General features: G+C 59.2%; 1 protein-coding gene across 1 annotated transcript; it reads right to left on the reverse strand.

Annotated features, from left to right (window-relative positions):
• TIMP2 (TIMP metallopeptidase inhibitor 2) lies at positions 1 to 24,234 on the reverse strand. Its single transcript, XM_054046814.1, has 5 exons — positions 23,924 to 24,234; positions 6,936 to 7,036; positions 6,539 to 6,647; positions 4,763 to 4,887; positions 1 to 2,806 (listed from the first exon to the last, which is right to left on the reverse strand). The coding sequence occupies exons 1-5, from the start codon at positions 24,051 to 24,053 to the stop codon at positions 2,609 to 2,611; spliced, it is 663 nt and encodes a 220-aa protein (XP_053902789.1). The 5' UTR covers positions 24,054 to 24,234; the 3' UTR covers positions 1 to 2,608.
• Positions 24,235 to 24,858: the final 624 nt, after the last annotated feature.

Here is a 24,858-nt window from a genome sequence, read left to right on the forward strand (position 1 = left end):
TTATTTTTTAGAATACTGTTTATTGTCCAAAGACTGAATGTCCACATATGAATTATACAAAGCATCAGAGACATGCACAGTCTGCTTGTCATTATTCAACAACTTTCATGTGTTTCCAGCACAAGAAGGTCTCAGACTTCAGATTCCAGCAAAAAACATATTGCTCCAAAAAAACCCAAACAAAAACCCCACCCAAAAGCCTTAAATTATGGCAGCAAGTTAGATACTCCTTATTTTTAATACTTATCAAGCAAAGATTTGAAAATAACTATAATGTAAACTTTTTATTTTTTTAAATATTTTGAATTGCTTGCATGGAGGAGGAGACTGGAGCTAGGAAGGAAGGGCAGAGAATGGAACCGAAAACAGAAGACATAAATTAAAAAAGCCAATCAAGCATCCTTCATATACTTGACATATATAGAGAGAGATTTTTGCAATTTTTTTGTGTGAGGCTCACCTATCGTGCTTGCCGACAGCCGTGATATTGTTCAGCAAGGCCTTGGAGACAAACTAGCAAGAGGCAAATGTATGGTACATCCCATCTCCAAATCCAACTTCTGAAGACGTGTGCACTTGGCAGAAGAGGGGGATGGGAAGGAGGGAGGAGGGAAACAAACAAACAGAAAAATCTGGAGGACTCAACCCTCCACAGACTTTCTTGATACTCTTCCCGCTTCATGTTGAATGCTTCCAATGCAGAAATGCGTTTAAAAAAATAAGTGCAGTTCTAATACCTAACAAGGAAATTAAAAAGTTACAGCACAGGAATGATACAGCGGATGCCAAAACAAACTGAAACATTAAAATCAAAGATAGAGCATCAGCAGAGACAGGAGTAAATGTCACATATGATATAACCATACAGTAAGCAAACAGGAGTCTTATATTGAATTGATTAGTTTTTTCCCCTCTTCATTTTTATATATTGAAGTCACCCAGACTGGTCCAATATGACATCATTAAAATCTTACACCGATGTACAGCATGAAAATGCCCCTGAAGCTGGTCTGCAGGGATAATTTCAGGACTCTCCAAACCTGCTTTAGCCAGGATATCTATGTTTTACCTCACCAAGGTCTGTGCTGGCCGCATTCCAGGTGGGCTAGCTATGCAGCGCTCTCGAGTGCCTCAGCAAAAGGAAACCGGCTCGGAAGAAGACTGGGGTTGTGAGTGGCTGGGCGGGTTTCACAGAAGGATGTAGCAGCCAGAGGCCGGTGTGTGTACACGTGTGTGTGTGTATACGTGTGTGTGTGTGTGTGTGTGTGTGTGTGTACACACACGTTTATTACAGCTCACTGACATGAGCCTCACAACTGTGAACAGCCATCAGTGGGTATAAAAATACCTCGTCCTGTGGGGTCTCTCTCAGCGCGCTGTGTTTCTCGGCAGAACACTTGGAATAAGCCTCGCCTCTGATCGCCAGCTCCTGGATTCACACAACTTGCTGGGAATAAAGGCTCTCGGCAAGGGAAGCGGCTATGGGTTATTGTCAGCATGCCACTGTCTGTGGGGCTAGAGCACTCTCAGTTCATTGTCCTACTGAGCAATGAATTCACAATACCACCTCTGCTGTCTGCATAATCCTACAGGCTAAACAGTAACCAAACCCTTCCCCTAACCTGGAACTTGGCATTAGCACTATGTGGACGGCACAAGCATGCACTAGGACACAGATCCGGCAGCTACACCACAGCAAGGCATACACATACCCACCAGGGGATTTGCTTTCTTTACTAGACTGCCAGGATGAAGGTGCAGAACCGAAGCCTGCAGGGGTCTCACGCATGCGCCACCCCAGGGGTCCAACCTCAGCACCCACTGACTTGGAGGGAAGCATGAAACAGTGCTTGCAAATGAGTGAGAAGGGGACCCTCCGGTCCCCCTCAGAAGATGCTTCTGCTGATGCTGGGGATCACAGGGACACTGTCAGTGCAAAGGGCCTTTATCTTACTTGACAAAGGCTAAGGAGACTTCGCTAGAGCCGAATCCTTTCCTGGTGCCTGCAGTCCTGCTGGGACTCTCAGCCAGTGCTACCTGTCGCTGACTCTCCCTTCTAGCCCAAGAGGTGGGGGTGCGTGTGACCAGGGGAGCAGTGGGACTAGAGGGCTTACAAAGGAGATCTGGGGAATGCTGGTCTCTCTCTGGCAGTAGAGAAGGCTGTTTGAAAAGAGACGCCAATGTGCTGGGGGATCGAGGGGCAGGAGCTACCCAAAGCAAGGGACACTCCAGCCCCAGGTGAGGGAACCTGGTAGGCCTGCTACACAGAATGAGACATCGACCCTCGAGCAGTCTGGTTTCCTCCAGAACAGCACTGGGATCTCGTGGATCAAAGTCCGGCTGGTTCAGGATTCTCCCCTGACCAGTATGAAGCCATCCCATGCCCCACTGCATCTGTGAAAGGAAGGAACGGGAAAGCACTGCTGGGAACTAAATACAACGGTATGGCCCCTCACCCCACTTTGGAAGCACGTGGCATTTAATCACCCGATTGGGACCCACTTGGGATACTGTATTTTCATGCTGTTTCCAGGAAGCGATGTCAGAGGTGGACCAGTCTAATTTCTTGCAGGCCTTTCTATTGGGTACTGGAATGCAGCTATTCAGCTTAGGGGTCCTCGATGTCGAGAAACTCTTGCTTGGGTGGGGCTACGCCACGGTACCACGCGCACGAGCCGTCACTCCTCTTGATGCAGGCGTAATGCTTAGCCTGTCGCCCGTTGATGTTCTTCTCCGTCACCCAGTCTGTCCAGAGACATTCGTCCGACGAGGAGACGAAGCACGGAATGGAGGGGCAGCGGGAGATCTGCAGGAGAACAGAGACCATTGCTGAACCCTGCCTGGGGGAGAGATGGAAGAGGCACAGCAGGTCCATCTGGGCTGGGGGACGGAGAGAGACGCAGAGCCAAGGAAAGCAACTTGCTAGAGTTCCGGGGTTAAAAGAGGGGGCAGATATCCCTCTCCCCCTTCAAACCCCTCCCTTTCCCGCCCACTCTCGAGCCCCTACTCCCCCTCCAAGCACACGAGGAGAAAGGGGTGGCTCTAAGGCCATGGTCTTATCTGTCCCCAACCGTCACTTGTTCCCACTGCATCCCTTGTCCACCTAGCCCACAAGCTCGTCCTGGCAGGGCTGAGCCCGTGTCTCCAAGCATCTGTGAACGGCCGTTCAGTCCTGGGGCAGTTCCACGGGAGTCAAACGGGGATGAATCCTGCTGAACACCAAGCACCTCACCCAACCCTTGGCAGGAGGTTCCCCAAGAACAGGTTAGACAACCTCCAGTGAGGGGGTTCCACAGCCACTCGGAGCCTGTTCCAGGGCTTAGCTCTCCTTACACTGAGAACGTTTTGCCAGTCTGGCAGGGCCTGTGGAGGAGAGTGCGGCAGGGGTACCACCGTGCCTGGGAGAGGGCCCACCCCAGGGGGAAAATCTTCCCTCCCTTGTACCACTCCCCCGCTGCCTCCCTGAGTCCCAAAGCCATCGCTCCTGCCCCCCGACCCGACCCCTATTAGCCAAAAAAAATGAATAGAATGGGTCGCTCCTCTTCAGGAACATCTCTGCTTTTACCCAACCCCCAGGGATGGTGACTAAGCCACAGGAAAGTCCGAGCGAGTTTCTCAGGGTCCCATAAGGGAGGCAGGGGCCTGTCTGGGATCTGGGCTGGAGATGGTCCAGGCCCTTTGTTCCAGCCACTGGACACACGGCTCCTTTTAAGAAGCAGAATTGGGTCTTCCTCAGATTGAAGGTGAATTTCCCAGTGCTGAAGCCAAACGTGGCTCTTTGCCTGGACACAGCTACATGCAGAGCGAAGTCTCTTGAACAGAGGAATCAGGACAGTCTAGCTCTGCAAACCATCCTGACGTTGGCATGTCGGAGGCCAGCAGTTCATCTCCACCCCGTACGATGCAAGGTGGGCTTAGATCACATCCTTTAGACAAATACTCCACATCTGACTGCAACCGATCCCTGCAAATACACGCCTCCAGCCAAGTTACAGACAGCAGGAGATTGGGGGCTGGGGCGAGGATGGGTGCGTGGGAGAAGCCTGGCCGTGGAGAGTCCAGTTGCCCAGGGCAGCATTCTGAGCAGAGGGGATGCAGAGAGACGAGGAAAAGAACAAAGAGCGGAGGAGAGTGGGGAACAGCTCCGGGATTCCCCAAAACTGGGGTCTGACCCCACCTTCGCCGGAGACTCCCTAGTGACCTTCAGCAACTCACTTCTGCTCAACTACCCGAAATCCCTAGCAGGGTGTTGTGAGGGTACGTGGGATGCTTAGATCCCTTGGGGATGAGGGCCTGGAAACAGCCCCAGTTATGTAGTAAACTTTTCAAGGCAGGGACAGTATCTCCCTAGGTGGCTTTGGAGGGCCCGATCCTGAGTAGGGGCCTGTGGGCAGTACTGCAAGAGGAGAACAACAGGAGACCAGATGACCGTCACTCTTAGACAGCCCACTCTCTGCCTCTCTGGGATGCCTCGCACCCTTGCTAGCAGTACCCCTCCTTGGCCATTCCAGACAAAAAATCACTGGCTTTGCACCGCCCTTAAGACTCTTACCCCAGTAATGCACTGATCCCTCTTCAGATGCAAACCCAGGCCTCGACTCAGGAAGGTATCTCTGCCGTTCACTTCAGCACATGCTTTCCTGAGTCGCAGCGCCGTATCCAGCCAAGGTCACTCGACCCCAAGCCTTCCGACGGCCCCAGAAACCTCAGTGCACCACAAGCAATGGCAGGCTCTGGGCAGGCGGGCTCCCACTCTGCATACCTTGCACTCACAGCCCATCTGGTACCGCTGGTTCAGACTCTTCTTCTGAGTGGCACTCAGGGAGTCCCAAGGGACGATGAAGTCGCACAGTGTGATGTGCATCTTGCCGTTGCCTTCGGACTTGCCTGAGGAAAGGTCACACAGCGCTTTAGTCTTTCTAGGGTCTCTCCAGAGTACCTGTGCAGCAAGCCATGTGATGCTAACTCACCCAACCCCACTGAGCTGCCGGCAAGCCCCCCGTGGGGCTTTCCCGGAGGCAGAGAGTGCTGGGAAGGGAGTTGATTGGTTAGCCCTTGGCCAGAGCTCCTACTGACTGCTCAGAGCGGGATCAGCTCTCCTGCCTCGAATCAGCACCTCCTGTCCGCTCGGTTCTGCTCAGCGAACCAAGCCAGGAGGAAGCTGCCCTGGCCCACGCCCCAGCTGCTTGCTCGGGCCGGGTTTTCCAGGAGGCGCCAAAGGGAAAGAGGAGCTGGGCGCCTCTGGAAAGGTGGCCATCCCCGCTGGAGAGATCACAATGCTTGTGAGGTCACACGCCAAGGGGCCACTCAGCAGGCAGCAAGGCAGAGGGGAGAAAGCCAAGGGGCTGTCCAGAGTCCTGGCCAGGCAGTCCGGCCTCTAGGCTCAGGGCCTTCCCTGCCGTCTACATGGATCGGAGGACTTTATATTTAGGGCTTGTTGACTGGCGCCACTCTAGGGCCCGTGTTCTGAGCGAGCGTATCCCAGGACGAGCAAGAGGCTACGGAGGGGGACACTGACAGCCCCCATCTGGGGAGAGGCGGAGACGGACGTCATACCTAGAAGCAGACACTCCTGCAGCACCAGACCCTGGGGCCTGCAGGGAGTGGAGTGGCCAGGAGAATGGAACAAGAGATGGATCCCGCAGAGCTCAGAGAGCCCAGGAGAAACGCCTGGGTGCAGGCACGTGCAATAGCACTCACACCGCAGCCAGACTTCTCTGTCGCCAGGGGCACGGTGCCCTTCCCCAAGTGCCGGACACGGAAACGGACACAGAGGGAGACAACCATGCTCCTGCCGCTGGGACCGAGAGCTGTAGTTTCAAATGCTCCTATGGACTCGGCAGGACAGGAGCACTCTCCCCATTGCACAGACAGGGAAACCAAGGCCGACAGGCCCCAGGGAGCAGCAGCCAACGTCCGAGCTGGGATGAGTGCTCCTGGTGGCCGGCCCTGTGCTCTGACTGTGATCATTGCCCCCAGGCCAGCATGGGCTAGGCACCAGCCTGCACACTGGTCAAGAAACGCTACTGGCTTTATTGGCTGTTATTTCCCTAGGAGCCACTAGATGGTGCCAGAAGGGGCCCAGATGATCAGGGACCCTGCAAGGGATGGGGCAGAGGGTTTGAATAAGAAGTGTCCCAGGCAGGGCCCTGGCCCTGTGGCCAGCATGGGAGCACCATGTGTGCGGTGCTTACTGCCCCAGTTCTGGCCAGGATCAGAACGGCACTAAGGGCTCTGGGGGTCCAGCGCAGGGGCCAGGGAGGGCAGAGGGGAACCCTACAGCAGTGCTGTGATCTGGACCTCTCCCGAGGTCCCATGGCCGCAGCAGAGAGCGAGCCCCTTGGCCGGAGCAGGATCTCAGTTTTGTGGCCTTTCCCTGAGCGATTCCACAGCTCCAGAAAGCCTCCCTACATGGGTCCACATCCCTTCGCCTGCCTCCTGCCCGCAATGACTCAGGTCAAGAGAGCCTTTGAGATGCCCCAGTGTCCTGCTTCGGTTTGAGCCCCAGAGCCAGCTCCTCCGGCAATGCACGTCCTACCTGCAATGAGATATTCCTTCTTCCCGCCGGTGTCCAGCGACACCCCGCACACAGCCGAGGAGGGAGCTGTGTAAATTAACTCTATGTCCTTGTCAGGTCCTTTAAACATCTAGCAGGAAGAGAGAGAGAGAGAGTGGGGTCAGACAGGTGGCACTGCTCGGCCCCACACGCTGCGGGAGCACGTGCATGGCAAGGGGGGAGGAAGCTGAGCTCTCGCAGTGCTGGGTGGTACTGACAGGTCACGGCGGGGGGGAGCTCAGTACTTGCAGCCCCCGCAGATTCGAGGGTGGGTTTGCTATGGGGACCCCCTGACCCTGTTCCCATTCCTCAACATGCTCCAACACCCTCTTCCCATCTGCTCCCCCAAAGCCAGACTCCCCCAGGCTGGGGTCTTTACCTTTATCTGCTTGATCTCGTACTGAATCCGTTTGATCGGATTCCCATAAACATCATTCCCAGAATCCACCTCTTTTCCGGAGACAGCCTTTGCTCTGATCACTGCAACAAACAGACAGGATGGGTGTTAGTGGGGGAGACCCAGGAACAGCCTCCGTCCCCCAGCCCCGCTGGCTCTGTTTCAGCCTGCCCGTCCCCAGACAGCGGTGCTGAGGGGAGCTGCACCAAGGGGCAACGCTCTGAGCAGTTACCGCCTGTGTTTTTACAGTGCAGCGTTGGCCAGGATGGTTTCTGGTGAGATGATACTGATGTAAGGCTCCCTGCTCCCCCTCCACAGCCATTAGCCGTGGACAGGGTTGGCTGAGTTAGAACTGGCCTCTCCCTCTGGTTAGTTTGTTGTCCACAGTGGAATCAGATCGGTGCTAGCAGATGCTGGGTTCCAGCAGTTATTGCTGGTGTGTTTCTAGTGCCGCTGGCTTCCCTGGCAGGGTCTCCACCCCACCCCTCCCCAACAGGCCTGCTAGCCAGACAGGGCTGCAGACTAACCCCCGGGCAGACAATGGGGAGTGTTAAAGGCCCTGCTGGTGTGGAGCCAGCACATGGGAATTCAATGACTTTACAGTGCAGTAAAGGAAACCGACCCCTTAGGTGTCTATTATAGGGCAGCAAAACAGGCTCCAATGCAAGGCCAGTCCCACCCCTCAGCCTCGCCAAGCTGGTCTCCTGGAGGGTTTGGTCTCTGCCCATAGCTCCCAGGCAGGGACCAGCTTGTCCTGTTTGTGCAGCACCTAGCACCCAGCTTGTGCTACCAGAGGGCTGCTAACAACTGAAATCCCCTGTGCAGTGCCTGAGCTCTGGGTGAGCGAGTCTTTCACTGCAGCCCCTTCTAACTGTCCTTTGACAACAGCCTCCGCAGAATGCCTGAAGCCTGGTCTGGAGGCAAGAAGCCGTTAGCACCAGGGACAGCCTGGGGAGAAGTGGTCTGGAGTTACAAAGAGAGGAGCGTGTGAAAAGTGCGGGCGGGGCATGTGCCACGGGACCGTCATGGCATGCCAAGGCTCACCCTTATACACAGCTGCTTCCCGTGTGTGCGCAGCTGTAAGGCCCCAATCCTGCAAATGGGGCTGTGAGGAGCGACACTCAGGTGGGCACAGATTCCTGCACAGGTCAGGCCCCACGGGGGAAAGGGGGGGGGGGGGGGGGGGAGAGTCCTTCACAACAAGGAGCTTCGGTCTGCTGGCAACCTCAGCCGAGCCTGCAAACTGCAGGCTGGAGAACTCCGCATTTTTCTTTTCCTTTCCAAGGCCGTATATTAAATACGAAAGCCGGTGTTAAGACTCCACACAGCAGGGGGAAAACAGTCACGCAGCCCAGAGCAACAGCAGCTCCCAGGGACTCCTCAGCACGGGCTGCTGCTTCTCCAGAGACTCCCGCACACAGCGGAGTAGACGCTGCTCTGATCGCGGCCTCCTTGCTCTCCAGCTCTGCCTGGCTTTAGACCCTGGGCAAAGCAGCATCAGACTAGCTGGAAAAGCAGCACTGGGGGAATGCGGAGCGCTGAGAAAAGCACCAGGAGAGGCAGGGGAGGAGGAGGAGAGAGGAGAGCAGGCTGGAGACAGGAGGGAGGAGAGGGGGACAAAGGGAAAAGACAGAGGTCCTCAGTTTTTCTTCTAGTTCACCAATTTCCCACAAAATCCATGAGATTCTGCCCAGTGGTGCCCAGACCATTCCCTGAAACGTTGGACTCGATCAGCTGCTGCATCATGTTACAGGCACACAGCTCCTCGCCGTCAAGCGGCATGTACGGCCCGGCATCCCGCGGCCCTTGCACAGAGACCGAGGAAATAGCTAGGAGGAAGGACGGGGAGAAGGGAGGGGAACACCACGAGGCCAGCAGAGGCGGTATGTAGCGTGGGGAGCAGCAGCCCTGGGGTGAACAGAGAGCCCCGCTCTGGACTGAGCCCGTCCGAACTGCACAGCCCAGCCTTGCCACTGAGCTGTTAGTTCTGCTTCCTCTAGCAGCCGCTCAAACCAGCATCTGTGTTTGAGATCAAGGGGACGCGCTGGCGGAGGAGCCTCCTGCCAGATGTTGGCTGCTGGAATACTGGGCGGCCACGAGGAACCGCATCCTCCCTCCAGGCCGAAAGCAGAGCAAACCACATGATGTCACTTCCTCCCCAAGATGCCTGGATAAACAACCCCTCTAGTCACAGCAGGGCTCATGGGAAACAAGGGCTGGGGCTCTGGAAAAACAGCCAGGTAGGTGGGTCTGTCAGGGTTAGCGCAGCAGCCGGCAGCACAAAGGGAATGGGCCTGGCCAAACCCCACAGACCTGCAGGCTCCAACCCTGGGTCCTGGACCCGCTGCCTCTCCCAGTTCCCTATGGCATCAGCTGCTCCACATCCTTGTGCCCCTCCTCCCAATGCAGACTCATTGCTTTGCAACACGAGTGAGTAGCAGGAACAAGGACCCATGTGTGGGCACAACTGATAGGGTGAGGGCTCCACCCCAGAGCTGGCAACTTTCCTGCGGTGATGCCACTCCCCTACGTACACAGCGAGGCCTGCACTGAGGAGCCCATCCTCCCCTGGCTCTCCACTGCTGGCATCCACCTCCACCCCAGCCTGATGATCTGCACCGGAGAGACTTGTCCTACAGAGCGGGGAGACAGCGCAGCTTCCATTGCAAGGCAGAGGGCACCGGCCAAGGCCTAACAATTTGTTCTCACAGCAGAGTGAAAAGTGGGCAGTGCCCTCCATGCAGGACAGAGAGGGGCAAACTGAGGCAGGGCCAGTTTGGAGGGGCAGGGCTGGTAGGGGGCAGGGCCACTTCCTTCCCAAAGGCAGGTTCAGGAGCCAGGCTTCCCACTGTTGCCTAGAGTCACTTCCTGCGGTATCCCCTCCCCAGAACTTGCCACGAGCACAGCTCCCCTGGCAGCACGGCTGCCCCACTGTCCGGGCGAGACGTTTGCAGGTTCAGGTTCCAAGCCTGGATTTAGGCTAATGCCAGTTGCCAACAGTGCAGGGCAGGGCCTGGGGGAGGGGAACATACAGAGCAGGCGGGGGCAGAGCACAGCGGAGGGGCAGGGGTTAAACCTGGTCCATTCTGCTTGTCCAGGGGGATGTGATCCAGTGATCATGAAGCCCCACGGCTCTAGTTATCTCCCCCACCCCTGCTCCCAGCTGATGATTCCAGAACCACGCACAGGGCAGGAGCTCATCTCCCTGGGGCAGGATCCAGGGGACTCCCATGCAGCAAGAGAACCGGGCTGCAGGACTGCCATGCTAGCCGGGCTCCGCCAGCCAACCACGGCCCCTCTGCCTCAGACGCTGAGCTGACCAGTCTCTTGGTAACGCACAGGGCAGACCGGAATCCAGCTGGCTCCAGCAGCCCCAGGCAAGGGCAGCGCGTGGTGCAGACACGCCCCCACGGCCCAGAGCAGCATGCCTCTGCACTGCAAGCGTGAGAGTGAACAGGCCACTGGAGAGTATTGGCACGGGACACCCCTGTCCCTGCAGAGATCACTAGTGTGAGGGTTTGTCTAGCAGCATTTGTGGCCCGTTGAGAACTCGAGTTAACCGACCGTTATTGCAGGTGAGCCGACACCAATAAAAACACTCCCCAGCATTTGCAGCGTGTCCCAAGCATCCCTGTATGACCCCCTCAAAGCCCCACTGTTCTGTGACAGCCCTGGAGGTAGGCCTGAGCCCTGAGGGGGCCACCAGCAGCTGGTGTGGGGCAGTGCAGCCTTTCACAGGCACCCAACGGGTTGGGTTACAGCCCAGGCTCCCTCGGGCTTTGCGTCCACCAGCCTAGCCCATGCTAACGGCCAGGGCCTCGTCCACACTGGGCTATCAGAACACGGGTTAACGTTCCCCTCAAGTCCTAGTGCAGACGAGGCCCAGTGCTCCCTCCACGCCCAGCACAGATACTGGCTCTGCCTCCCACCCCAGTGCGGACGCCAAGCCCAGCTCCCCTCCATGTACTCCGACTCCAGCTCCCTGTGCCTCTGCTGAGCACGGGTCGGGCCTCTGACCAGCCCTGAAGGGCAGGTGTGGACTCAGCTCCCCTCCACTGCTGCAGAACAATTCCTGGAACCCCAGCCCCAAGGAGCCGGCCTCAGGCTCTCAGCCAGCACAAATCCCACGCCAGGTAGTGCCATCACAACCAAAACCTTTCAGGATCAGCGCCTGCAACAAGACGGCAGGGGTTGGCCCCATGGAGAAGTTCCCTTCCTGCACTGCTGGGCTGTCACGCCATTACCTGCCCCAGGCCTGCGCTGAACAGCTGCCATCTATGGGGCGGCTGGCGTGGGCAGCCAGCGAAGCCAGGCCTCTCCTCACGTCTGGCACTAACCCAGGCCTCTCCTCACGCAGCCAGCGGGGCTCTCCAGGGAACGGCTTGGCCCAGCCAGGGTCTCTGGCATGTCTGGTCACATAGAGAGGCGCTCTGCTACCCCAGTGATGGGCCAGAGAGGTGCCCTACACACCCAGGGCTGTGCTGAGAGCCTGTCAGCTCAGCTCCCAGCAGAGATCGTCCCCACCCAAACCCTGGGCCTGGACTCCCCCAGCCTCAGGACGCAAGCCATGCAGTCGGGCCCTTGGCAGGGAGAACAGCATTGGTCTAGGTCCCTCCCGTCTGCTGTTTGCTCTTTCCCCAACATGACACCTCCCTGACCCGCTCTTGACCCTGCAGCACTGGGGCTGGGAGCAGCTGATGGGGTGGTCAGCGTGGTCCTAGTTACCAGACAGACGCATCCAGGCCATGCCCAATGCAGTGATCAGCAGCCATGCCCAGTGCTCCCTGCACAGCCGCCACCTGATACCCAAGGAGTGAGGAGTTCACAACTGGAGCTGCTCACGACTCCGAGCTGGCTGGGACAGGAAGTGCTGGTGTAGGGGCCCAAGGCCTATGCTGGCTGTTTGCCCTACTGCCACTCCGTGCCCCCACCGATCGTCCTGCCCTCTTGGCACCCCCAAGTCACATCAAGGGGCTTGTGGGGATGGCTCTGAAATAGAGGTGTCCCCGGGAGCTGCTGGCCAGCTCCTGCCTGGACCCCCAGCTGCCCCAGGGAGCAGAGCAGGGAGGACAAGCCACTCCAGCTTTGCTTCGGGTAGGGTAGCAAACAGCAGCTGCTGCCGTGGGTCCTGCCTTTGGCCTGGGAGGGCGGTAAGGGACATTGGCTTAGTGGCTGTGGGCGGGAAAACAGCTCCTGGTTCAGTGAGCTCCGGCCTTTTCCATTCACGTGCTGATGAATCACTTGACAAAAATGCAGCCCTATCTAGGCAGATTTGTTCTGAACAGTGCGGCTTTGTGGAGCAGACGGCTCTGCACTTCCCGGCCAAGAGCCCAGCCAAGCTCCACGCTGAAAGCCAGGAGCCAGAGGGGAGGGCGGTGTGGGAAGGAGAGGGAGAGAGTCAGCCCAGGGAAATCCAGGCCTGCCCAGGGCACAGCACGAGGTCCCTCCCAGCCCCTCAACGGGAGGCAGCTCCGAGCACTCAGACCGTGAGTCAGACCCACAAAGTCAGGAGATTTTAATGCTAAGAAACCCTTTGTATTTGCCATTTCTGCTGCGTGAGCTGTTCAAGTCACGGTTTCAGGCACCTCTGCAGTCGGGGGACTGCAAACATACTGGGGATTCCCAACGCAAGCCGAGTTCCCCACCGCTTCCCTGACTCCAGGAGCTAGAGCTTTAATGGAAATCCCAGCTACGCTCCAACTCAGGCTAACGTCGCAAGAGAGCTGGCGAAGGCCGGGGGTGAGCGACGATGGCCCCATATTGGCTCCCCGGGAAGGACAAGGTACCCTCCCCAGGCAAGGGAATGGGACACGCAGACCCCAGTACCCTGGAGAAAAAACACCCCCCACCCTGGGAAAGATGCCAGCGGTGGCCTGGCAAACTGGGGCTGCCTAGGATCCCAACTCACACCTCATTAGCTGCATGGCAGCGAGCGCTGCGCATCCAGGGACATGTCTGCACCCCTGGGCAGGGGCCTGACTCACTGCCAGGTGGCTACGCGGCTGGGTGAGATGTTAATAGGGGGGGCCTGTCTGGGGCTCTCTGACACCATGGCAACAAGTGGGGTATGGCTACATGTCAGCGACACGAGCCAATGGATGGGACCGAGAGACTGTTATAATGCTGGGGGGGGGGGGGGGGGGAGCACGTCACCTTACACATTTTAACCAATAGGATTGTACTATGGAAGTTCCCTGATGCCATATGGCAATTGGTTGTTACTCCTGAGCTCACAGCCCCCCACTCCATCCAGGATGAACCTAAGATTCCCCCAAACCTGCCCCAAAGCAGTGGGGGGGGGGGCCCAGGATTGCACACAGGACACCAGCAAACACACACTTCTCATCCCCACACTGCCATCTCCTGCGCGGTCTGAATCGCTAGCCAGCCAAACGCCGCCCCTGTCCTGCTAACAGGACCTCCGGGAGCCGGACAAGTGTATTCCGGGCAGCTTTCAAGCACTTGCCCTGTAGCTGCCCCTGCAGCAGCCCCAATGCAGAGAGAGAGAGAGAGAGAGAGAGAGAGAGATGGGTGCAGCTCTCCCCATTACAGCCCGTCTCCCTCCCCACGGATTTCCCCACTGGCTCTTGGAGGCACTGGGATGTGGACCCTTCCCCCTCCCCCCCACTGCTTCTGATAACCAAACTGACCTCGTGGAGCTGACCCAGCAAGACTCTGCCAAGGCAGAAGGCTGTGCCAGGTGTGTGCAATACCTGTGTGTGAACACACACACACACACACACACTCCAGAGTTATCAGTCTAGCTTTGCCCAGCAAACATGCCTAAACCCAAGTGCCCTTGCTCCAGCTGGTTCTGAGCAGGAAGTTCATTCTATGGCCCATTCGGTCCTTGGCTTCCCTGCAGAAACTTCCCTAAACCCGTGTGTTTTTGACACTGGGGGCGTTCAGGGGGAGCCGAGCAGCCAGCAGCGAGTAGTAACTTTCCATCACGACTGCCCTGGGCTGGATCTGTACCAGGGATCTCGAGGGAGAGGCATCACAGTCCACCGTCACGCCTGAGCTAGCCAGTTCCCAGGCCAACACACAGAGGAGATGATGCATGTTGGTTCTGGGGCACAGAGCTGGATGAGAGGTGAGGTCATGGGGCACAAGCGCTTTATCTGGGCACCGCTACAGTCAGTCCTTGGCACCTAGATAACAGGGGCTCCCTCAAAATAAGTAAGCCCCTGACCGACCCTCTAGCCTAGAGGGAGAAGAGAACAACCTGGAAGAGCCTTTGCAGTTCTGGGTGGTTTGAATTAAAGCAGTAGCACTGGCACCACATGGGGTTTGTGGGAATGGGTTTAACCGATAGCCACATCTGAAACAAACCCCCAGCAGAACAGGAACGCCTGTGTGCTTTTCAATGGAAACTTCCTGCCCGGTGCTAGGGCCTGAAAACAGGGCTAGGAAGGAGGGGAAGCCAGCCAAGCGGCAGGAGACTGATGCAGCGCACCCAGAGTCTGAATCGTCTCTGCTGTGATCTGTAACCTGGGCCAGGGCGATTCCTGGCTCGCCGTGTCCCTCTGCTAGCTGGGTGGCACTGCACTGCCAAGCCCACTTGTCCCCCTGCTACGAGAGAGGCTCCCTTCCAGGTCCTGCCCTGTATGCGGGGAATCCCACACTGGGATACTCCAGATCTTCAGAGGAAAGGAAGATCCAAGTAACAGCACCTAGAAGCGAGTACTCCCACCCACCCTCCCCTTCCAGGGGGGAGGCCTGTCCCATTGGCTGCATTCTACAGGCACAAGCTGAGACACTGCAGTTAAACTGCCCCTTAGCCCAAGTCAGCTGGCACGGGCCAGCCACCGGTGTCTCATTGCAATGCAGACAGACCCTGAGGGACTTTCCACAAGGCCTCCGAGAGAGCGGGGAGCAGAGCTCTGCGCTCTGTATGATAACAATAGTCAGCATCCCAAAGCACAACAGCTACCACTGATCCCATTTCACAGGTAGGGAAACTGAGGCTCAAAGACCTGCCCAAACTCAGTATAGAGCCAGTAACAGGACCCAGGAGTCCTGACTCCCAATCACTCCTCGCGGACGTTGGCCCGTGTCTCCCAACAGAGCGCTGAGGGGCACTGTGCTACTCAGCCGCTGCACCCGTGTTAGCGCACCCTGTCATTCCGGCCATTTCTGAGGTACCAACACCATGGGCCCCCAACAGCCCCCCATGCCCCACACCACCATGTAACAGGGTGATCACCACCCACACAACCCTACATGGCCTCAGGGTGGCCCTGCAAGCAACCCTGCCTCAACTTCCCTCTGAGTCCCCAGTAAATCCAGGCAAGCTTTCCGAGCATTAGTAGCCCTTGCAGGGTTCATTTACTATAATAAAAGGCCTGTGCATGTAGATCATAACCCAGCCCCACCACCCAGGATTCCCCAGCTCACACCAACAGTCCATCCACACCCCCAGTACAGCCCCAGCTTTATTGCTACACCCAGGCTGGGACTCCCCGGCGTGGCCCCGGCCACCCCACCACAGCTCACCCGGCCCCTCTAGCAGGGCAGCTTCTCCACCCGTTTCATTCTCAGGTCTGGTCCTAGCTCTCGCCCAGAGACATCAGCGCACTCACCCGTCCATCATTCCCCAGCCTTCAGCCCTCCGGGGCCCCAATGAGCCAGCAGGTACCTCCCTCTGCAGCTCTCAGCCTTCAGCCCGCTCTGGCCTGGGCATGTTTGTGGGTGACCCCCCACCCCCACCCCCCACAACTGACCTGCTGCCTCCTGCTCTCACCAGCCTGCCCTGACTCACTGCTCAGCAGGGCCCTCGCCACTCCCTCCTTCGGGGCAGCCCAGCCCTGCTCGGAGCGGTCTCTGGACACCCTGTCCTCTCCAGACTCTCCCTTGCCTTCAGGCTGCCTCTCACCTGTAACCCCCAGGCCAGAGGTGCTGAACTAGGGGTGCTGCTGCTGCACCCCCTGACTCGAAGTGTTCCCGTCATATGCAGGGTTAGTTTGGTTCAATGGCTCTCAGCCCCTGACTGTAGAAGTGGTTCCAGTCCCCCTTGGCCAGGGCAGCCCTGCCCTCCTGACACCAAACTAGGGTGCAGCCGGACCGGAAAGGCGGCTGGGCCCAATTGCATTCAAGACGCCAGCTCCCCTGAGCAAGGGGCTGATCACCAGGTACTGGCCAAGAGCGAGAAACTCCCCCACCCTGCGGTGCTGTGTCTCCCCCACCTGAAGGCCACTTCCCAGGCGCTCAGCTGGTAGGTCCTGTGTCCCCGCTGGTTACCATGGCAAGGCCCCGGAGAGCATGAATGCTTCACACCAAAACACTGCACGCTCCAAATCTGCTGCTTAATTGGAGCCTGGGGCCCCATGAAGGGAGCACTCTGCTGGGGCTGAGCTGCCAACCCCCCACCCCCCGACTCCCCCTCCCGGCACCGGGGACCAGAGGCAGCAGCACGGGAATCCGACAGCTCTGGCCCAGGCGCCTTGGAGCAGCCCCACCTGGGGGAAGGGAGCGTCGTGCAGGGAGGGGCCCACTCTCCACATGCAGCCAGCTGGTGAGGATGGGTCTCCGCTGATCCCTGGCTACAGAATCGCTCTAAGCCGACAGGAGAGAGTTCTCCCATCCACCGGCTTAATTAATCCGGTGCCAAGGAGCAGCCGTGGGGATATCGGCAGGACATAGTGCGGTGCACGCTGGCGCTCAGGTCGGTGTAACTTACGTCGCCGGGGGGGGGGTGGTGGCTTAGTCACACTGACCTGAGTGGCAGTGTAGCCCAGGCCAGTGCCCCACACGGCGTTACTCTGCAGAGTGCAGCTACCTCCAGGGCAGCCCCATGGCCGGGCAACGTGGCTCCTGGCAAACGGCTGCTTGTCTGACTGCTGCTTCTCCAACATCCAACTCCAGAATCATGGGGCTGGTTCCACCCCCAGAGCAGCCAAGCAGAGCTCCCTGCAGGGACTGTGCAACGCTGTCTGCCTGGGGCCCTCGCTTTAAGGGTTAATTTCCACCCCCAGGTGAGGGATTAGATGGGTAACAGGTCATCTGCCCAGGCCGTTACCATGGCAGCAGGAGTCCCCACTTGCACATCCCTGACTGCAGGCAAGATTTGTGTAACAGGCACAGATCCATCGGCAAAGCTGGCCTGCATGGAGATCCCCCGGGCGCACACTGGAGTTCGCCCCACAACCCTCAGCTACTGAAGACAAGAACGAACCGAATTACACGTCATTGACCTGCTGAGTCAAAGCAGCAACACAAGTGAGCTTCCCAAGGGGCACCGCACAGCCTGGCCCAGTGTAGCACCGCCCAGCCCGGCTCGGCCCAGCACGGCATGGCGTGGCACCGCACGGCCCAGCACGGCATGGCGTGGCACCGCACGGCCCAGCACGGCATGGCGTGGCGTGGCACCGCACGGCCCGGTGTAGCACAGCACAGCCCGGCCTAGCACCGCACAGCCTGGCACCGCACGGCCCAGCCCAGCGCGGTATGGCGTGGCACCGCACAGCCTGGTACTGCACAGCCCGGCCCAGCACGGCATGGCGTGGCACCGCACGGCAGAACAAACTGCTTCTAACAGCAGCGAAGAGCGAGAAGAAGAAGAGCAGCTGCTTGCCAGCCTCCCTGCTCCTCCCGCACTGGGTGTTCCCCGGGGGTCAGCAGGAGGTTCCCTGGCTCCTGCATGCCCCAGTTCGGAGGGGCATTGGGACAGGAAGTGACCTCACTCCAAGCAGCTGTGACACAGCAAGATTTACTAAGGCGAAGGGGAGAGCCAATCACGTGGCCAGCATGAGGCATCCCAGCGCCCGGCCTCTCCTCCCAGAGCTGGCAGGCTTGGCGCTGCCAGCAGAGGGTTTGCTGGGAGGCACCCACAGGCATCTCGGATTCCATCACAGCCACACGCCTCCCTAGCAGCTCCTCTACCGACCTGCCAGCACCGACCTGTGCTCAGGGCTTCCCTGGGCGTGAGCCGGCGTCAGCCACAGGGACATGCTCTGATCGGGGCCCTGGGCTGAGCTGTTAGCTGCAAGGGAAGCAGAGGCTGCTAAGCTCAGAAGGGGGCGGCTGCAGGTGGTTATTTTTCATTTATAGATCTCTGTTGGTGCACGGCACACCCTGGCAATGGGCTAGACCCTGCTCGAAGGTGTAAATCTGGGGTCACTGGAGTGAGTCTGGATTTACACCAGCACAGGCTAGCCTGAAGGGAGCGAAATCCCTGGGGATCCCCATTTGATATTGTTACTGCTCTGAGGTGTCAACCAGCATAGAAAGGATGAGAGTCCAGCTGCAAGGCAGGAATCCAGAGCCTGCCCTGGAGCTGGGACCCCCTGGCCCTAGCCCCCCCGGAGCGAGTCTGCCCTTAGCCCTGCCACACCAGCTGAGCTCAGCTCCACCTGCCGTGCTGGCATCGATAGGACACTAGCATCTCTCCCCCCAGCCAGAACGGGTCCATGCGACAGAGCAGGGAAACCACCAGCAGCCCCACCCCCAGCACCCCCACTAAGGCCCCCCTGCCCCAGACCAGCGCCCCACCCCAGGCCCACTCCCGGCCAGCAGCCCCTCCCCGGGCCAGCACCCCCTCCACCCCCCTGCTCGGGGTGGAGAGAGCTCCTGAAGAAGGCTAGTGAGACAAGGTCAAAGTGCTGGTGGGGGTGGATCTGAGGCAGCCAGGGAAAGACGGGACCCGGCAGGTGATAGGGAGTTTCCAGGAAAGGCCAAGGTCCCGGCAGTGGGGGTGGGCTGTCCACATGCTTCAGGGGCTGGTTTGGGCTGTTCCACTCGTCATGTGAAGCAGCTGCCAGGGCTTGGGGTTTCCAGCCCTGCCCCAGGGCTCCAGACACACAACTCCCCTGCAGCTCTCCCTCTACAGGGGCTGTGCATCTAATCCCCGGGGGCTCCGTTCTCGCCCCTGCCACGGGCCACGCTCGCCCAGCCCTGCCGCAGCACAGGCAGAGCCACTCCAGAGCGAGCCGCAGCCTCCCGTCCCTTGGCCGAACGCTGGGGGACTATCCGAGCTGGAGTCCCCACTTGCCCAGCCTCCCCCTTCTGCTCCTCCTGTCCTGTGGGTCATTTCCATGTGCTGCTGGCCTCAGGCACTTCCCCAGGGCTTGTGACTAACCCGCCAGAGCCTGAGGCCCCAAGGAATATGCCAGTGGGGCCATGGCCACGGGCTGAGTCCTTGCAGAAAGCCGGGAGCTGCAGCCTGCCCAGAGGCTGCGTTGGTCTCTGTGGGGCTGGCTGGGCTGCAGACTAGCCCAGGAGAGCTCCAGTCTGAACAAGGCAGCAGGGTCAGGGTCAGAGGAAAGGGAAGTGGCCCCAGGGCCATGAGGCAAACCCTGGGCTGGCTTCTGCAGAGGAGAGGGGAACAGCACTCCCTGCACTGGTCTCACACCCCTATGGGCCATGGGCCTGAGGTCTCCCCCAAACACAGGAGGAGGGGGACATGGGGCAGGGAAAGAGATGCACAGAGAAGCCAAGTGACTTGCCCAAAGTCACCAGCAGCCAAGATACAAATTCAAGACCTCCTGGTTCCTGGTCTGGTGCCCCCACTACCCAAAGCTCAATGCTTACTCCCCCCTTCCTAAAGCTTTGCCTAGAAATCAGGCTTTCTAGTCACGCCCATTTGCTTCTGTGCCCAGCCCACACAGAGCTGGCTTTCGAGCAATAGCTCCCCTCCCAGCAGGCGGCATGCACGGCCCAGTGCAGGGAGACACCTGAGCAGCACAGAATATCGGGGTTGGAAGGGACCTCAGGAGGTCATCTAGTCCAACCCCCTGCTCAAAGCAGGACCAATCCCCAGACAGATATTTACCCCAGATCCCTAAGTGGCCCCCTCAAGGATTGAGCTCACGACCCTGGGTTTAGCAGGCCAATGCTCAAACCACTGAGCTATCCCTCCCCCCCATCACAGAGCCCAACGCCTGGAGGGACCACTGTGATTGTCCAAACTGAGTCTCAGGCCTTTTTCTGCAGCCCCATTAGGTCAGCAGCTGTCGCCATGAGCGAAGCAGCAGAAAGTCACATCCTCACATTCCATCTAAATTGCATCACAACCGTGTCCCATCGGGCTCCTGTCCTAGCAGCACCGCTGCCGCCACCAGAGAAACCCATTGCAAGAGGTCTGTTGAAAATGCTGTTTGATGCATCCTGTCTGGCGAGGAACCACTTCAACGGTTGTGATTGTGAAATCTCCACTGCTCTTGTTTTGCCTTGATAGTCCCTACTTCTCTAGTGTTGGTCTGTAGGGTCTCCCTCAGGTTCTTTCATTGTTTGTCTGTTGCATAACTAATTTTGTACGATTTAAGTCAACTAAGGTGGTGGGATCTGATTGGGTAAAGAATTGTTTCACAATGTGCTGGTATTGATGAAAAATACTGTCTTGTAGGACTTTGGTTACAGTACAGCTAAGCAGGACTCAAGTTTTAACTATATAAACAGGGGAGGGAGGGATAGCTCAGTGGTTTGAGCATTGGCCTGCTAAACCCAGGATTGTGAGCTCAATCCTTGAGGGGGCCATTTGGGGAACTGGGGTAAAAATCTGTCTGGGGATTGGTCCTGCTTTGAGCAGGGGGTTAGACTAGATGACCTCCTGAGGTCCCTTCCAACCCAAAAGGAAGTTCCTTAGAACCCACTCCAGGGGACATCCCAGGATCAGAGCTGCCAGACCTCACCACACTGCCAACCATACTGTGCAGAAGCAGGAGGCCCCGGATGACCTGATCCTGACTGGCCCCCAGGAAAAGTCCATCTGCCTAACTGGGAGTGGCAAGCATTGTCCGCTTAGCGTGTGCAGTCTGTTTTGCTGACTGTTAATAAATAGGGGTTAAGGATATTACTGTGTAAGACTCTTTCACTGGTGAAAGACCCTGCAAACCCAAAGAATACACCCTGAGCCCTAGGAACTGGGTATGGGTGGCCCCAAGTCCTCAGAACAGGGCAAGGGTGGAGGTGCCTAAACTAACCGGGTTGCACCTTGAGCCCACAGAAGGGCAGTGGTGAGTGCCCTAGAGTGTGCAGGTAACACCCATATCACATGGGCCAGAGAATTGCCCCTTGGAAGTCTGACATCCTAGGGCCTGTACCGCAACCATGCCCTACAGCCCTGCGTGCTAGCTGCATTGCCCCTCCCTGCCCCCCATACACCCCACTCCCCAACAGAGAGACGGCATCAAGCCAGCCGGGATCAACGCCCCAAAGCCTGTCACCTCAACGCGGGAGAGAAGTTTGTGCAGGTCAGAGCCAAGGGCACCATCTGCCTCTTCCTCGGCAGCGTTCACTGGGCCACAGGCCAGGTCTCTGCCCCGCTGGGGAGCTCTCTCCTCACTCACAGGTGGGTTTTACTTCACAGCCAGACGAGTGGTGCGACCATGGCCAGGATCCCAACTAGGGCAGGTGAGTGCCCATCCCCCAGCCCAATTCCCAGCAGCATTTCCTGCTTTAGTCACTCCCCCAAGGCCCTGTCACGGATGAACCATCCAGAGGGACCACTGAGGCTGGAGCCTGCATGAGGAGTGGGGAGCCTGGGAGGAAGAGGGCAGGAAAGGGACACAGAGGCCAGCGGACGTGTGCAGTGACTGCAGCTATGGCGCCCTGCCCAGCTCCCACTGAAAACCTCGGGGAAATCCACCAGCTCAGATTGATGCAGCTTCACTTGGTCTAAAACCTTCCTGTCCCTAAATCAGTTTGCACCGTCCCTAACAAACAGCGGGGCCCTGAGACTCGGGGGGGGAGGGGCAGGGGGCAGGGGTGAGGCCCCCAAAGCAGGGAGGCCAGCCAGGGGCACTGGGCACCCAGGAGCGAGGGGAAAATGGGGCAGCGCAGGGTGTGCGGTGATGGAAGGGGGCTGGGTGTCAGCCAACCGGAGCTGCCAAAGTATTTCAGAAGCTCTCTCTCCAGCCAAGCCTGGGTGCTGCGGCATGGCACGGCACTGCCCGAGTGCGGCAGGCAGTGGGACTGGGCTCAGTTTGTTTAATATGTTAAATGCAATAAGGGCATTATTCATAGAAAGAGGAATCCGGATCCCGGCCCTGCCAAGGCCGCCCTTTCAGCAGCATCCAAGCCGAATAAACTGGGATGGAGGAAAGGAAATGCCTGGAAGTAAGGAACAGACAGAAGGTGACCCAACCCAACACGGCCCACTCCCCAGGGCAGGGCCCGGCTCTCTGCTCAGCATTCCCGACCGGACCCTTCGGACACAGCATCCAATCAGCAACAGCACTGACAAAGCTCTCGCCTTCCCCAGGGCGTCACCGCTAGCTTGAGTCAATCAAGATGGCAACGTGCAATGCTAGTTTTTGTCATTAGGGGCTCAGCTGTATGGAGCCAAACCACCAGAACAGACAGCTCTGTTTGTGCCTGGTACTCGCCCGCCACAGGCCCACTGCCCAGGCTGAGTGCGGGGACGCAGAGAACAAAGCTCAGACTTCGAGGAGGATCTTCCTCCTGTCCCTGCTGATGGATTCAGAATCCAGAGAGCAAGAATGGCCTTGGGGATTCTCACCCTACCCGACAGGCACACTCCTGGCAGCACGGACTGACACACCCTCTCCCACCCAGCCCCACCTCCAATTAAACAGGCAGAAGCCCTGAGGCCACAAAACCGGAGAAGCTCAAGTTCGGTTTGAGGCTGGCGCTGGGTCTGGAGAGAGCTACAAGACGTCACTATCGGGTGCGTTGCTGTTTAAGCTTCGTCTACGCAGCCTCCCACACGCCAGCAGGCCAATCCAGCCAGGCCTGGAGGACGACGAGGCTTAAAGGCATTACTGCAGGGAACCATAAAATGTGCACTACATTTGATAACTGCAAGGTGGTGAAAGAGGAGATAAGTCGGGAGGCCCCACTTTAGGCCGTGTGTGTCTGGTCCCACAGGCTGGAGGGAGCAGGGAGCTCAGGGAGGGCACCCACCAGTAGCTAGGTGGCAGGGGTGATGGCAACAGCTGAAGCAGAAAGGATTCTCAGCTGAAAGGCAAATGGCCCGAGCAGCAGAGGCAGATGGCACACGAGGAGGACAGCAGGCGTCTGTTCCGGTCTCGCGCCAGAGCCAGCGGGCTGTGACCGAGCAGGCCCAGTCCAGCTCGCACGGGCACAGGCTGGCTCAGCACTGGCTGGGCAGAGATGGGACACCAGCAGCTCCTGCCCTGGGAAGGGCTCCGCGGGAGTTGGAGGCTGCTGGGGAGAGGTGTTGAATCAGGGCAGTCCCTGGGAGCCCTGGCCAGGCCCCTCTCAGGCAGCACCACCCTGTCTGGCTCCCAGCTCCCCGGACGGGTGGGGGTTGCAGGTGCCTTGTTCCATCACAGACGCCTCCAAGTCCGGGACTGGGAGTGACCTGGCAAGGACCCCACAGAAACGGCTCTGTTCAGGGCAGACTAATCTCGGACGGGTTTTAACCGGGGTGGGAGCAGCCAGGGCTTCTGTTTGCTCCCGGTGCTGTGACGGGCCAGCCCCCAGCAGCAAGCCCTCGAACTCAGCTCTCGCAGGGCGCAGCGCCCCGGCTCCACTCTGCTGATTGGATGTGGCGAGCGCGCTGCCCCTGGGCACAACTACCAGGCGTGGGCGCAGGGCTCGGCCTGAGCCTGGACCCAAAAATAAATCCTAGTGAACCAAACAGGGCTGGAAAGTGGGGGGCGGGCGCCTATTTCAGGCACACTAAAGTTCATCCTGTACAATCCATCCTCCTACGACTCCCCCCGCGGCCTGCCCCGAGGGAAGGGAGTTCCCTGCCCAGCCCTCCCCCCGTCTCTCGGGCACCGCTGCCCGGCAGCTCCGAGCCAGGGGCCGCCGAGCCGGAGCCCCCCGCGGAGAAAAGAGTCTCACGTTTGCTCAAGCGCCGCAACCCAGCGCAGCCCCCAGAGCCCGGGCTCCAGACCCCCCCACGGCCCGGGCGCACGTCTCAGCCCAGGCGCCCCAACTTTCGGCGGCGCCCGGCCCCTCCCGCGGGGCGGTCTGTGTTTCCCCGCCCGGATCGATCCCTGGCTCCGGGCCGGGGAGAGTCGCGTCCCGGGGGCGCCTCTTACCCAGGTCGGCGTTGCAGAAGGCCTGCTGCGGGTGCACCGGGGAGCAGCTGCAGGCGTCGGCCGGGCGCGCCGCCCTCCCGAGCAGCAGCACCGCCAGCCAGGCCAGCAGGCTGGGCAGAGCAGCGCTCATCTTGCGGGTCTCAGAGCGCCCGGGGGGGCCGCCGCATCCAGCCAGGCGCTCCCGTCCCGTCCCGTCCCGCCAGCTCCCGCCGGGCCTGGAGAGCCGCGTTCCCACGGACCGGAGGCTGCAGACGCCGCGGCTGCCTCCCTTGCGCGGAGGGTTTGCTGCGCGGCTCCGCCAAAGGGGCTTTTAACGCGCTCGGGGCTCGCCGCTGCTCCGCCCCGTGGCACGGGGCCAGGCCCTGCGCTCAGCAGCTCGCTCGCTCGCTCGCTCTCGCCCCTTCCTTCCCCCGGGCCTGCGGCGTGGGTCCGGCTCCCCTGGCGAGGGGCAGGGCCCCGCCGAGCTGGGGCAAGTCATGCCCGGCTCCAGGCCCAGCCCTGTGCCCCTCTGCTCCCCCCAGACCTGGGGGGGCACCTCTGCTGCTGGGCTCGGATGGGTCATGCCAGCAGACCCTAAGCCTCTGGGTCAGCACCAGCCCCGCGCCTGGCCCTGCCGGCGCCCCAGCAGTGCCCAGGCCGGGGCCGCAGTTAGCAGGGTGCCCAGGCGGCTCTGTGGGCCAGTGGGGAAAGGGCACAGCACTGGGGATGAGAGCAAGGCCACCGCTGCAGCGTGCCCCCTCCTGTGGGGCTCCGTCCCATCCCATCCATGGGGGCAGAACCTTCCAGAGAGCCCCCCACCGCTGGCAGGAGTAACCTCACCCTGGCAGCGACCGGTGCCTCCCCAGGAGCCGCGAGCACTGCCCCTCCCTGGGCGCAGAGGGCCATGGCATGCCAGCTTGGCAGGTATTTTAGGAAGAGGATCACGGCCAGGGGGT

Source organism: Malaclemys terrapin, chromosome 13 (assembly GCF_027887155.1).
Source record: "Malaclemys terrapin pileata isolate rMalTer1 chromosome 13, rMalTer1.hap1, whole genome shotgun sequence".
NCBI lineage: Eukaryota > Metazoa > Chordata > Testudines > Emydidae > Malaclemys > Malaclemys terrapin.